Source organism: Elgaria multicarinata, chromosome 6 (genome assembly GCF_023053635.1).
Source record: "Elgaria multicarinata webbii isolate HBS135686 ecotype San Diego chromosome 6, rElgMul1.1.pri, whole genome shotgun sequence".
In the NCBI taxonomy this organism is placed as follows: Eukaryota; Metazoa; Chordata; class Lepidosauria; order Squamata; family Anguidae; genus Elgaria; species Elgaria multicarinata.
In genome coordinates this window covers 34645541-34659694 of record NC_086176.1, presented here as the reverse complement: position 1 = coordinate 34659694, position 14154 = coordinate 34645541, and the positions used below count along the sequence as shown (strand labels likewise).

Sequence of the window (14154 nt, the reverse complement as noted above, 5' to 3'; positions counted from 1 at the left end):
ACCTTGAACCCATCAGATAATGTTTGACAGCATATCGAGGTCCATGTAGAAATGAATCTAAAATGGTGGCATATATGGCTCCTCATTTGGAGATAACAATATAAAATCTGGATTTACAATATAGTTGCTACAATGATCACCACCAATGTCGTAAGTTTTTTTTAAATATTTTTATCAAGTTTTGTAAAAACAACTATAAAACAATTCAACATTAAAAAAACACAACCATAAAAACAAATTAGGTAACAGCGAGTTCAACACTTTTGCAGTGAATCCAATGTACATTTGGTAGTGTAAATCCATTATATTTGGTTGATATTGCGGTTCATACATTGCAGAAATTACAGCTGTTTGCCCATAATTCTTCATGTGATACCTGTGGGCGTCTCTCTTTTCTATCATTTTGATGGAGCAAAACCAAGTGATGGCAAACGGGACTGAAACCTGCTAAGCTTTTTTTGGTCTCATTTTGTGTGTGAATTTTTCTGCTAAGAGTTGTGCTCCATAAATATTGGTACCATTAGTCTATTGATAGAGTTGTCTCTATCATAAACATAACCACTATTTTATATGGAAGGTTGACATTTTCTTTTGAAAAGATAGAGAGCAAAGCAAGTTGAGAGGCTGATTTTATCTCAGCTTTAATAATTTTGCTGCATTCCTGGAATACTTGAGTCCAGAACCTTTGGGCCTCCTATTATTATTATTATTATTAGTAGTAGTAGTAGTAGTTACTTGCACTCCTAGTCAAGATGTCTAAGTCAGAATGTTTAGTGGCAGTGATTAAGTGAATCAGGACTATCATATAGTTGTTTTCAGCCCCAAATGATCAGCTGCCAAAGATGATGAATGGAAGTGCGGCAATTCAGTACATAATGGATCTGACTTGCCTGGTTAAACGTTAGGACTGGAGATTGGAAAACTCGCTGCAGGAGTATTTTGGCTCCACCTTTTTGTGCCTTAAGCCCCACCCACCACTGGAATGTGACCCATGAGAGCTTCTCTGAAATGGAATTCGATCTTTGGACTAAAAGGACTTCTGCAATCTGCATATATGTTCCACTGTCAACTTCTCGGGTTTGAATTTGCAATATGCCATAAGATAAATGATTGATTTGATGGGTATTTGACATGATTTGTCTTCATAGTTCCTCCAGACTTTAGCTACCTGCCTGAGAAAAGCTTCCTCAGAGCTGCCATTGACTTTGTTATTGAAGGTGGAAAGAAAGGTAAGCAGCAAATGGGAATAGTTCTGCAAATGATGGAGGGGTGAGGTGCGGGACAAGTATACTTCTCTCATTGTACAACCTGTCTGCATATGACTTCTCAATAACTTTGTTCATTTATAAAGAAGAACCTCAAGCACCCTGTGCTATATTTATATTGCATTCTAGGTGTTTTAGGGGCAGAACCACATGTTATCTCAGCAACATCTCCATGGGATCTTTGTGTTTGCTAAGATAACATTAATGTTGGGATAGCGGATGGGCAGGTTTGTGGAAAGATTAGTAGGAAGGGATGGTAGTAATCCCTTCTATGTCTGCCAGTTCTCTCCTGTAAGTGACTCACCTCATCCAAGAAAACTGCCCTCCCCTTGCTTCAGATTTCACGGCCAGGCTGGGAAGGCCAATACATTACAGTTATACAGCGATACGGTTAGGGAAGGCATTTTCAGGGGGAGATTCAGTGAGCAGAAAAATGCTTGAGCATCTTTTCCTTCCCACCAGAGGATTGGGAACCCTTTATTTATCTTGTAACATCTGGTTCCATCCTAATTCACAGTGGATTTGGCTAAGGCACCACTGCCACAAACCTATGAAACACAGAAAGTTGTGTGATGAACTTTCCTGATACACATTGAGAATGTGTCAGTTTCATCTGGGCTCCACAAATGTGAAACACTCTTCAACATCGTTAGGCCCACCGTACTTAGTTCTTGCTGTTTTCCATTTGTTTGTTTCTTGTAAGGAAGTGTTCTTTGGATTGTTTATAAAAATAGATCAAAGCTGTGTTTGATTTAGTTTAATATTCTGTTGTATTAGCTGCAAGAATAATACCTCCAATCTATGATATGTATGTGTATTTATCATACACTGAAATCTTGCATTATTTTGTTAATAACTGGGTTAATTTTGCAGGCATGAGGGGCGGGGTTAGGATGGGTCCCAGGGGATGTGAGCTATTCATTGTGAGAAGTGAATAATTCACTCTGTAAGGTTCGTTTATCCCTTACTACTGTGTACAAAATTGTTACGTTTTGAAAGCTCAATAAAATATATTAAATACAGTAAAAATGAGATGAAAAATCTTCCAGTGTTGATGCTGGTTCTGTTGTTTCATTTTATGATTTGGGGTTCTATTTTAGGCCCTGAGGAAGTTCGTCCTCACTTGGTAAAGGCAGCCATGGCACCCATAGCATTAATTGGAGAAAGCTACCAATACCCACCTGTGAACTGGGCATCCATTCTTTCTCCTCTATTGCGACTAAATTTTGGTAAGTTTTTTTAAAAAAGGTTGAATTATGTCCATGTTGTATTTATTTATTTATTACATATTTATACTGCCTAACAGCCTAAACTGTCTGGGCAGTTTACACCTAAACCCATAAAATCCAGATTAAAACTTTTAAATCAAATAAACCCAGAATAAATTACAGTCCAGAGGCACCACTGCCACAAACCTATGAAACACAGAAAGTTGTGTGATGAACTTTCCTGATACACATTGAGAAAGTGTCAGTTTCATCTGGGCTCCACAAATGTGAAACACTCTTCACTATCGTTAGGCCCACCGTACTTAGTTCTTACTGTTTTCCATTTGTTTGTTTCCTGTAAGAGAGTGTTCTTTGGATTGTTTATAAAAATAGATCAAAGCTGTGTTTGATTTAGTTTAATATTTTTAAGATGGTATAATCAATTGTAATTGACAGACACCTTGAACCCATCAGGTGCTGTTTGACAGCATATCGAGGTCCATGTAGAAATGAATCTAAACTGGTGGCATATATGGGTCCTCATGTGGAGATAACAATATAAAATCTGGTTTAATGTAGGAAGTTCACTGTGATTCCCTCCTCCTCCTCCTTCTTCTTTGTTAATGGCTTCAACTTCTGCTCTCCACGTCTTCTCTTTTAGGAGAAGACCTACAGCAGCTGTGCATTGAACTAGTCGTGACCCAGGCCCAGTCATCTCAGAATGCTGCAATGCTATTGGGGCTGTGGATAGCACCACCTCTAGTATACAGTCTAAGCGTATGTGTCATCACTCTGAAGTCTATAATGCCAGATGGACATTCTCACTCGGTTGAAGTGGTGGTGGGGAGGGTAGTTTTCGCACATTGATGGTTCACCTACAGATAGCAAGAGGAAAAAGGTGAAGCCCCCAAATTTCTAGACTTGAGAGGGAGACATTACTTCCCTTCCCCTCTTCAAAACTTTTGGTCTTCAGTGGCATCATCAGTGGGGATGGGGTCTCTTCCAATTTCTGTGTACATGGATGACACAGGGTTTTGGATTTCATTCTCAATCCCCCCCCCTCTTTTCAAATGACAGACATTTTAAATACATGAATAACCCTTCTCCTGAAAGGAGAAAAGCAAGTTTACTATAACTGTAATGTCATACCTCGTTGTGTGCGTGGCATATGCATTTTTAGAAGGGGGATGTTCCTTGAGAATCATGATGTAAAATAATCAATTGTACCTAATGCTGTTTATTTTGTTCTTCAGATAGAAACCAAGAGATACCTTTTCACTTCCTTACCTGTGTGGATGAAATATATAGCAGAAGACAAACTGCAGGCTTTCATGGAAGTGTTTATGGTGCAGCATTTTGAAGCGAAGAACCAGCCAAAAGACCTGGAGCTTCGCGGGAATATTTTACAGGGGCTCAGCCAAGCCATGAAACTTCCTAGCCCTGCCCAGTACAGCTGGAGCTGCCTTTGCAGGGCCGCAGAGAGAATATTTGAGCTTTTGCCAAATGAGATTCGGGTAAGGAAAGTAAATATTTAAAGTATTAGAACTGGGGGACGGGGGTGGGGGATGATACATGGGGAAGGCTCCTTTTGGGAGGAGAAGAGAGGCAGGGGGAACTGGAACGGCTAGAAGGGGGAGGGGAACATTTGCCCTAAAATACACAGCTATTACACTGGATGGGATATTTGAAACAGGGCGTCTATGTTTTGGTACAATGTCTCAATTTAAAAAAGAAAAGAAGCATGGCTAATCTGGGAAAACATTAGGAATGGCATCTGCTTTTTGGGGGATTATGCAGTTGAAACAGACAATCAGATATTGTTTCCATTGTTGCAAAACATAAACATTGCAGTTAGTTTTAATTAAGCAAGAGCTTCACTTTAGTATATACACTGAGCTGAGGTCATGGTAGAAACTGACGTGCAAAGTAAATAAGAAAATGTTGTTGCTTTTAAATTTCCTTTGGGGACCTCATATGGCAAGTGCACTGAGGCAAATGGATTCAGAATTAGTCTTTTAATCATGTATTAGTTAATGCAGGCAAGGCCAAATTTAATTTTGTTAAAGCATTCAGAACAGTGATACTTTTGCAGGATTTCGTAGGGGTTTCCAGTTCCAGTGGACAATGCTAAATGATACAGCAATGAAGGCAAAGAGAACATTTGTGTTTAGGGTAGGGTTGTCCACCATGGGAAAATCTGCACCATTTGGGGACCAGTGGCTCCCCACGACAGACCCAGCTCAGTTTGCATTTGCAAGCTGAGCCACACAGCAGTTTTCCCAAACCAGGAATTTTAATGGGGGGAGGGGGCTGCGCAAAATTCCAACAAGAACAGCTTAATTTGTGCAAAATTGTAGCCATAATTAGTCTATTCTATTATTGTATTTTGCGCAAATCAGACTAATTAGGGTAGTGATTTTGCACAACCTTACACTATGGGCGAGGGGCCATTGGCAAAAACTTACTGAGCTTCACTCCCCAAACAGATTCCTCCAACATCTCTAGTTTAGGCTGGCCAGATAGGGTGAGGCTGCTGTGTCTTTAATAGCTGCATAGAAGAGGGAAGCTATACCTGCTAAATTTCCCCTTCTACGCAACAAATAGGACCTGTTTCCCTATTGCATCTGGCCACTGTATATGCGTTGTACAATTATTTTTGTCTTCCTGTATCCAATTGAATACACTTTCATCTGCTGAACAAGCAAAGTAGAAGGAATGCATAATAGTTTTGATAGTTTGGTTCAATGCAATAATCAACTCATTTTAAAAACAACAACAAATTAGTGGTCATTCTTGGAGGATTGGTGTACTCCAGGAAAAAGCTTTCCAAGGTGCATGTGCATGCCATGAATTAATGGAGGCTGCCTCCTTGCCCGCTCTTCTGCTTTTTGGTTTCTATTGAATGCTGCTGGAAGAATGTTCTGGACATGCCCAGCAGGTAGGAGGAAGTGGGGGAAGGAACCGCTGCAAGAAGATGCTTCATTTTTACACACAAGGGCTGGTGAGGGTGGGATAGTACTGGGGGAGGAAGGAAATGGAGGCAGTTCAGCACCCCTGGCCTGGGTAAGGGGTTATAGGAGTTGTAGTCACAAACGTCTGGAGGGCACCAGGTTCCCTGCCCCAGATTTAGACCACACATTTGCTTCCTGGAGCACAGTGGTCTCCTTGATTAAAATTGGAGGCACACTTGACATTTAAAGAGTTGTCTGTATTTTCTCAGTCAATTCCCAGAGTATTAATTGATTGATTGATTTAAACATATCCATCATTGGAAACTCAGAGCGGCGTACAGATAAAATCAAACAGCATAAAACAATAAATGATGTACACAGCTAAAATCTTATTAAACCCTTAGCAAGCTTAAACGCAGTAGAAAATTTAATAGCAATAATAGCAATTAAAACTAGGTGCGGCTTTAGGCAAATTTAGCCCTCGAAGAGGCAAGCCTCCTTCTTGCAATTACAAGATGGTTCAGTTTATCCTGCCTCCTAGTGTCCCATCCTCCCTTTTACTTGGTGCTTTCTGAGTTTCATCCTAGGAACATAGGAAGCTGCCTTATACTGAGTCGGACCGTTGGTCCATCTAGCCCGGTGTTGCCAACACTGACTGGCACCAATGGCCTTCCAGGGTTTCAGGCAAGATTCTTTCCTAGCTCTACGAGAAGATGCCAGGGATTGAACCTGGGGCCTTCTGCATGCAATGCAAGTGCTCCACCACTGAACTATGCTCCGTTCCTGATGGCCGTGCTGTAGCATGGGCCACGTCAGGGAATCTCAATGCATCCGTATTCTCTTCCTCAAATGGATGTTGCTGGGATGGTGATGAACGGGGCCTTTCTGCTCCAAGAGAAAGAGAGCGGTAGATGCTTCCAACAGGACAGCTTGCCTTTTTACCCGTCATCACTTCTCACTAATGCTCCCTTGTACACAGTGTAAGGATCACTGATTTAGACCAACATTTGTTTATCAGATGTTGGTAAGTTCAGGTGGTTCAGCATATAATAGCTTTCTACCTCCTTTATTTTCCAATGACCTCAGGAGAGATTTGGGCATATAGTTCGTAAATACTACAGTATCTTTGCGTGGGATGGTATTTTCTGGTCACATTGTATGCTGATATACATACCTGATAACTTCAACAGTAGGGTTCTTTCTAACACATCACTGAAAAGACGGGTATATTTATTTTGTTTCCAAGTAATTGGGGGCAAGTTGGTGGTGCTTGGGATTGTATACCCTTTATGTATTTGCTGTTCAAGTTGAATTTAGGAATTTTGAAATGCAAATGTTAGGGAATAATATTTCCGTTATTTATTAGCTTTGCTTGTTTTAAAGCACACATTACTTTTCCCCATTGTTTAGCAAAATGAAGTGAAGATGTATATAGATGCAGCAAAATGCCTCTCGGAAATGACAGATACAGAGGTTGACCGAATTACACAAGGCTCAAAGGTAATTGCATTCTAGCTATCTAGATTTTTTCTCTCGAAACGGAAGATAAAACCTTTCTTTATAATATTCTACATTGCATTAACATTGCAAGATTTGGGGAAATACAGTAAGCAAGCTGGATTTTGACTTCCTATTTTCAGTAGTTGTTAAAATTTTATGGGCACAAAATAATTTGATATTGATGTCTGGGTAAAGAGTTTCCTAATGGTGTGTTCAACAATCCACTACTTTGTAAGCATGTCCAATGGAGACATAGATATTTAATTGTTATCCAAGTTCTTGATATTCATAGGGCCAAACTTGATGAGACTTCATTCACACATGCCAGTGGAAGCTTTTCTTCCAATGCAAATATCAGGATTGGGGGGACCTATCAGGTTTTGTAACGTAAAGTGCTTTGGTGGATGAATGGATTCTCCTGGATCTCATAGCAGCTACCTTTGAGCATGGTATTCTTCAGGGCTGTCTGGCTGAAATGAGTATACATGATACCACTCTTAAGTAGTTATGTTCCTAACTGGAAGGTTGGACCCAGGGCATGTCTAGACCTACCGGGTGTAGAGGGACAGAAGGGGGAGGATCACGCAATATGGTGATTGTGAGATCTCTCCCTCTGTCTACCCGTGGCGTGCAACGTCCAGGGAGGAAGAGGACGTCACGCTCGCCATTTTGTTTGTTTTTTTCATCAGAGAAGAGCACACAAGCGCTCCTGCACAAAAGGTAGGTATTTTTTTTTAAAAAAAAATATTTTCCAACTGCCTCCACCCCGATGGGCACGAAGCTCCTGAGGAGTTCCGCGCCCCATGCCCGATTCCCAGCTCCTTGTGGTTACTCGCGAGGAGCCAGGACAAACCACAATGTCCGGCCACACGTCCCGCAGTCTCAGAAACATCCCAAGACCACGGGAAAAGTGGGTAAAAGGGGTATGGCCATAACCTGGGGCAAGGAAGGCATCATTCCTCCCTGCTCCCAGGATCCTCTGTGCATCTTGTGAATGCACAGTGATTATCCAGGGGCTATCCCCGGGATATCGCTCCATTTAGCCATGGCCCCAGAAGACGGTATTGGGAGGCTGCCATTCTACTTCAAAGCCTTTGGGATCCCACAAGGTTCCATTTTGTCTCCTGTGCTTTTCAATATCTACATGAAACTGGTGTGTGAGGTTATCCAGAGATTTGGGGTGAGATGTCATCAATATGCAGATGACATGTGGTTCTAATCTTGTTCCTGTCATCCAGTCCAAGGGAGGCAGTAGAAGTGAAAACTTCCTGACTGTTAGAGCAGTGCAACAGTGGAACCAATTACCTAGGAAGGTCATTCAAGAGGCAGCTGGAGAGCCATCTGTCAGGGATGCTTTAAGGTGGATTCCTGCATTGAGCAATTGGTTGGACTTGATGGCCTTGTAGGCCCCTTCCAACTCTACTATTCCATGATTCTAACACTGGTTTATCACTTCCACTGCCTCCCTTAAATTGGATGATGGGATCAAGAGCAGAGCTGTGTGTCACCTGCATACTGATGACATCTCAGCCCAAGTCTCTGGATGACCTCAGAGATCACCCACTGGTGTCATGTAGCATTCCGCAGCAATTTGCCACCAAAAATTGAAACCAAATCAGGTATTTTGGTGCTGTCATCCAATTCTGCAGGGCAGCAGAAGCAGCAATGCAGACAGCAAGGATTGGGGTGGCGGGTGGAAAATGGTCTCTGGGCCTCCTGAAGTTGTTCCCACCCCTGGTGTGGGACCTTATTTTATTGCTGCTAAATATTAACATATAATATTCTTTGCTCTCACTGCCTCTAGGTTTGTGTTTTGTTATATTTTAAGTGTTGTTTGTATTTTGGTATCACTACTAGAAATTGTTTGTTGCATTTATATTGATTATATTGTATGGGTTTATGATTATGCTGTATGCCATTCTGGATACTTTTAGTAGAAGTGTGAGATATAAATAATCTTTTGCTATTACCGCCATGCCATTAATCATTGAAGAGTTCATTTTTAAGGGTGCCATCAAAAATAATCTCTTGTGCCAATTTTGTCTGTTAACTTCCTTTGGGACAAAGGAGGTTCTGTTTCTGTCCTTGCACAATGCTGAGAACTTCACAATCCGATGTGTCAAAGTTATCTCTGTTCTTCTCACGCCAAATCAGAATCATCATTGTGTGGAGAGAGGTGCCCAGTTGCCTGAACACATATGTAACATTTCCCCAAATTTACAATCCTGGGAGAAGTACCGTATATTTACTGGGGAAATGCTCTGGCTCTCGGTAACATGTGCTTTACACATCAGGCCCCATCTTCGTTGAATACTTGCTTCCTTCTCCCCTTTCAGGAATTATTGTCTCCATCAGCATTAAACATAGAACCTGGTGCAAAAACACAAACCATATTTAGCACAGTTTCTTCATAACTATGATTTGAGAGCCCATTTCAAACCATGGCTATATCATTTATTTATTTATTTATTTATTTATTTAGAATATTTATATACCGCTCCCCATTGAAAAATTTCGGAGCGGTGTACAAGGTAAAATGAAAATAAAAACAGAATATCATCTGATTTATGAAGGAACTGTGGCTTATGCCTGTACGCAAGTAACGTGAAACTATGAATAATGAAGGGAAGGGAAAGGAAGAGAGACTTGCTCCCGAAAGGAGTGGGAAGAGTATGTATGCATGGAGCTATTTCTTTGGTTTGCAACCCAGGATATACATGGAGCTATCTTTACAAGTACACTGTGTCAAAGTGAAACTCAGGGACAATATGAAACAAATCGGATAATAAAAAATCATAAAGAAGATCAGTTGAGAACTCCATTCTAGATACCATATATTGTATCTCTTTGTCAAGGTAACTGTGAGAAAAAACACATAACAATTAGCAAAAGCTTGCACCAAAGAGTCTGTTTCCTATTATTCATCTGCTTCATGGTTTGTTTTGCAGAACAATTTGGAAAAGGTCATATTTGTCAAAGTTTATTTAGTTTCTCAAGGCAGATTTCCTTTGCTGAGATGGAATGATGTGATTAGTATTGCGGCTGGTTGCCAAAAGGATGAAACCGTTATATGGATGCTACTGCACAGTTTCTACCATGCGCGAATTGTGAGTCATGAAAATACTGGTAAGGACTATCGGCAAAATATGTTCTGTGGTCTGCAACGTCTATACTTGCTAACTGTGTTATTAGAAGAAGCAATTAATCAAATCTCTGTTTATCCATATATATTGATTAATCTCTGCACATCACAACTGTTTCTTTGAGAGACCTGCAGGACCTGCAGGCCGGAGGTGGGCAACTGAAGAGCTCTAGGGGCCATTTTCATCCCCAGACCCTTTTTTCCTGCAAGGCACATTGTGGAATAAGCAAAATAAAGTAAAATAAAATAAAAAATGCCAATTTTCTATCACCTGCTACCTGATCCTTAAAACAAAGCAAAACTGGAGGTACTACGGATTGCATGTGAAGATGTGGTCTCTCCTTGAGCTATGGTGCAAAGAAAAATGTTTAATGAATGCCACACATTGCCCAATATCAGGTACCTCCTTAATCCTACCTAGTCCAGGTACTTGAATCCTATCAGGAGCCACTCCTGTTAGCCACAGTAGCTAAATGTGTGATTTTTGCCCTTACAGGAGTCATGAAGAGAATGGAGTGGCTTTTGGAACTGATGGGGTATATCAGAAACGTTTCCTTAAAGGCAATATCTATACAAAATGTGGCTCCCAATGAGGTAAGTGCTGAGAAAATAATGTGTGGTTTTCAGAACAGGAAAACATTTTGATTTATGCCTTTCCTGAGGAATGTGTGGAGATTTATTTTGTTGTTCCTTGTAAAAAGTCACCTTATTGCTTCTATAATGAAAAATGTCAGTTTGCTGAAAAATATCTATCAAAATGTTTTTTTGGATCAGATGTTTAAAATTTGGAAGTTTACCATCTGGCTGGTGACTGAATATAAGAACAGTGGTGGAATCTCAAAAGCAAACATCACTTCAGATATACATCTACTGCAGTTAAAAAGAGAGTTTTTAAGCACTTGGAAGCCATCTGTGTAATTTGCTGGGTTTTAAATAATTCAGGTGGATTAAACTGCTTGCATGCTATGAATATTATTGTTTTGCCTGCTAAATCTAATTAAGGCTGCAATTCTGTGGCTCCTAGGAGAGCATCCCAGGGGCCTTGGTATATTGCAGACTTCCCTCGCCACAGGCTGCCTCCTCCTCGTTACAGTGGCGGAAATCTCCTCCACCTTTGCTCCTTCCTCACTGGTGCTCCATCAGTGATAGGGGGAAAAGCAGCGGTTCGGAGGCAAATCAAGGGAGGCCTTGTATCCACAGGGTTCAAACCATTCCCCCAGCACACCCCTGACAAGAGTGAAAAAAAATATGTCAGCCATGGAGCCAGTGTACTTCTTTTCCTCCTATTAGTGACAAAGCGAGTCCCTTGGAATTCAATTCCCCTTCCATAGTACTCATATCCAGCATTTTTATATAGTGATTTAGAAAGTGTCGCATACATTATCTCAGGAACCCTTATATCAACCCTGTTACTACTTTTATTTCCATATTGTCGATGGGGACCGAAAGAAATTGGCTTGCTTGAGGCCATCTACAGAATAGGTGGCAAAACTTATTTATTTGGGGAAATGTACTTCAATAAAAATGTTTGGGGCGACATACAGTAAAATTCCTGGTTCGGAGGTTGATCTCTCAGCCACTAGGCTACAGCAGTTTCCCATTAGGGATGCAGCCTTTGTGTACAAAGTGCTTTACAACATTCATGCACTTAGTCCTCCCATTCAGTTATCTGAATAAGTTAGGAACAAATTAATACCTGTAGATATTATTATTATTATTATTATTATTATTATTATTATTATTATTTACATTTCTATACCACCGCATAGCTGAAGCTCTCTGAACAGTTTACAAGTGAGAGACAATAGCACCTACTTTCTCCTCCCATTCAGGCTGTGACCGTCACTTGGCGTGTCATGTGAAGCCAGTGAAGCTGGGTTGTTAGTGAGGTTTATAAACTTTCCACAACCCCAAAACAGCCAATGGGCTTTTTAGAGTTGTGGGTGGTTTGTTAACCAAACCAATAACCCGCCCTCGCCGGGTTCACACAACATGACAAGCTGCAGTTGCAGCTTCAAGGCTCATCATGGGTTAAATAACCCGCAATGACCCATGGCAATTGTGCGAACCCAGTGAGTGTCTCATTCAAATGTTCTGTGCTAAGGTATGGCAATTAGAATTGCCTGCACAATAACTTCTGTTTCTCTTTTGAGCTTCTGAGCTCAATAGCTTACAAATTGCTGCAGTGGCTTTATAGTCCTTTCCAGACTTCACTGTGCCCATTAGTAAAGTGTGCATCTGTTTCCTGTTTAGGCTGTCAGCTTCCTGTTGCGGATCTTTGCTGCCTCTGTGGTTGCGTGGGCTGACCACGCTGCACCACTACTGCTTGGCCTCAGTGCTGACTGGTCTCCCTCAGAAGGTGAGGCAACATCAGGATTGCCTGCAAATTATTTGGGCAAGCGTCCAATAGACAATCTGACTGTCCAAGAGACCCTCACTCTTCTTCCAGGTAGCTTGCAAGTTCTGTTGGCTAAAGAGCCGTGGAAAGAGCAAACCTCAAAGGTATGTGATTTGTGTTCATCTCAGGGATTCCATAACACACCAAGAATTTTTTATATTCAGTGAACTCACACTGAGCCTTAAGTATTTGTGGTTACTGATTGCTTAATTTAGTGTCAATGGTGTTATACGTTCTGTACAGAACGTAGGCTTTGTGTGTGTGCATCTATATTAATTTTTTAAAGCAGTTATGGTGACATTTGTAAAATCAGTTTACAGAGCAATTATTGGGGCCAAAACACAACATGAAACCAAATATTAAGAGCAACTTGTAAATTTAAATTACAGCTCCATCAGATACAATTGAAATGGGGTAATGAAAATGTTTTAAGAAGTGTCTATGTAAACAGGAAACTTGAGAGAATGAAAAAGACTTAATATTATCCAAAATTCTGCGAGGAAGGGGATTCAAGAATAGGTCTCCTCACCGTAAATAACATGCACAAGGTCTCCCACAAGTCTAAGCTCCCATAGTGAAGGAATTTGTAGAAGAGACTGATCTACCAATCTTGATGCGCAACTGGGCTCATGTGAAATAGAAGTAGTGTTTCTTAGTTAAATGAAGAGGACAAGCATAACAAAATGGGGCTTTAAAAGGGATCAGAAGTGCCGGGTATGGGGAGGGGTAACTAACAATTTCCATCCTTTATATGTCAGTACACTAAGTTAAACTCAGTTTATTTGGGAATCAGATAAAGCTTATCATACTTCCTGTGACAAATTGTTGTTTAATGTTAAGAGCAGTGAACAAGTAGTATGTCCACACTGCTCAGGCAGAAATAGGACTGTTGTTTGCATTATAACATATGGGTCTGACTTTGAATAATCAATTTATATTTTCTCTGTGTCGGTGATGGTTAAGGGGAGGCTGATATTGAAAGAAAAGGTATCCATTTAATAGATAAGGGTTAGCCTTTCCAAATAGACCTTTCGGGGGCATAATTAGTTATGTACTGAGCTGGCAATTTGTTCAGATTGAGGGGCAACACCTTGGAACTTCAATGGCTTTGAAAGTGTGCACCTGATTCACGATAATGCTTGCTATACACAGTGGTCGTGGGTACTTCTATGCTGTTTCTCCAATCCTGCTGGCCCTTGTCAAAAATAGTATTTGTATTTCAAATCAGATTGTTGGGTTACCATTAGCATGCATTTGCATGTCATATATAGTTTAGGCTTCAGATTTGATCAGATGTAAACTTAACAGTGATACTGACTGGTTCTTTTGTCTAAACTAACTTGCCATAGCTAATTAAAGCAGATTCTGTCAGTATGGTTTTCTTCAGGTGATTTGGACTACAATTTCCATCATCCCTAACTAGTAAAGGAATGGAAGTCTAACATATCAGAAGAAAATCATATTGGAGAAGGCTGGGTTAAGGTATCTGGATTAAAAAAAAACCATTCTAATGTTTTAACTTTACATTTATTTTTAGTTTATTGACTGGATGTTTAGCATAATGGAGAGCTCAAATGAAGCACTGTCCCAATCTTCTAGAGATCTTTTGAAAGGTATTGTAGAGTTTGAGTTTTTATAGTCTTTCAGCTTGGGAAGGAGGGTTATGTTATGTTAGCAATGAAAAGCATGT

At 40.6% G+C, this 14154-nt stretch overlaps 1 protein-coding gene across 1 annotated transcript in view; it reads left to right on the top strand.

Moving 5' to 3' along the window:
• FOCAD (focadhesin) overlaps window positions 1-14154 on the top strand; it is a 146014-nt gene that overhangs the window by 130007 nt on the left and 1853 nt on the right. Inside the window, exons 35-43 of the mRNA XM_063129216.1 lie at window positions 1149-1229; window positions 2366-2494; window positions 3135-3250; window positions 3727-3987; window positions 6835-6924; window positions 9873-10050; window positions 10563-10660; window positions 12320-12568; window positions 14002-14077. Of these exons, the coding sequence (XP_062985286.1) occupies window positions 1149-1229; window positions 2366-2494; window positions 3135-3250; window positions 3727-3987; window positions 6835-6924; window positions 9873-10050; window positions 10563-10660; window positions 12320-12568; window positions 14002-14077 (1278 nt within the window). The remainder of the gene's footprint in view (window positions 1-1148; window positions 1230-2365; window positions 2495-3134; window positions 3251-3726; window positions 3988-6834; window positions 6925-9872; window positions 10051-10562; window positions 10661-12319; window positions 12569-14001; window positions 14078-14154) is intronic.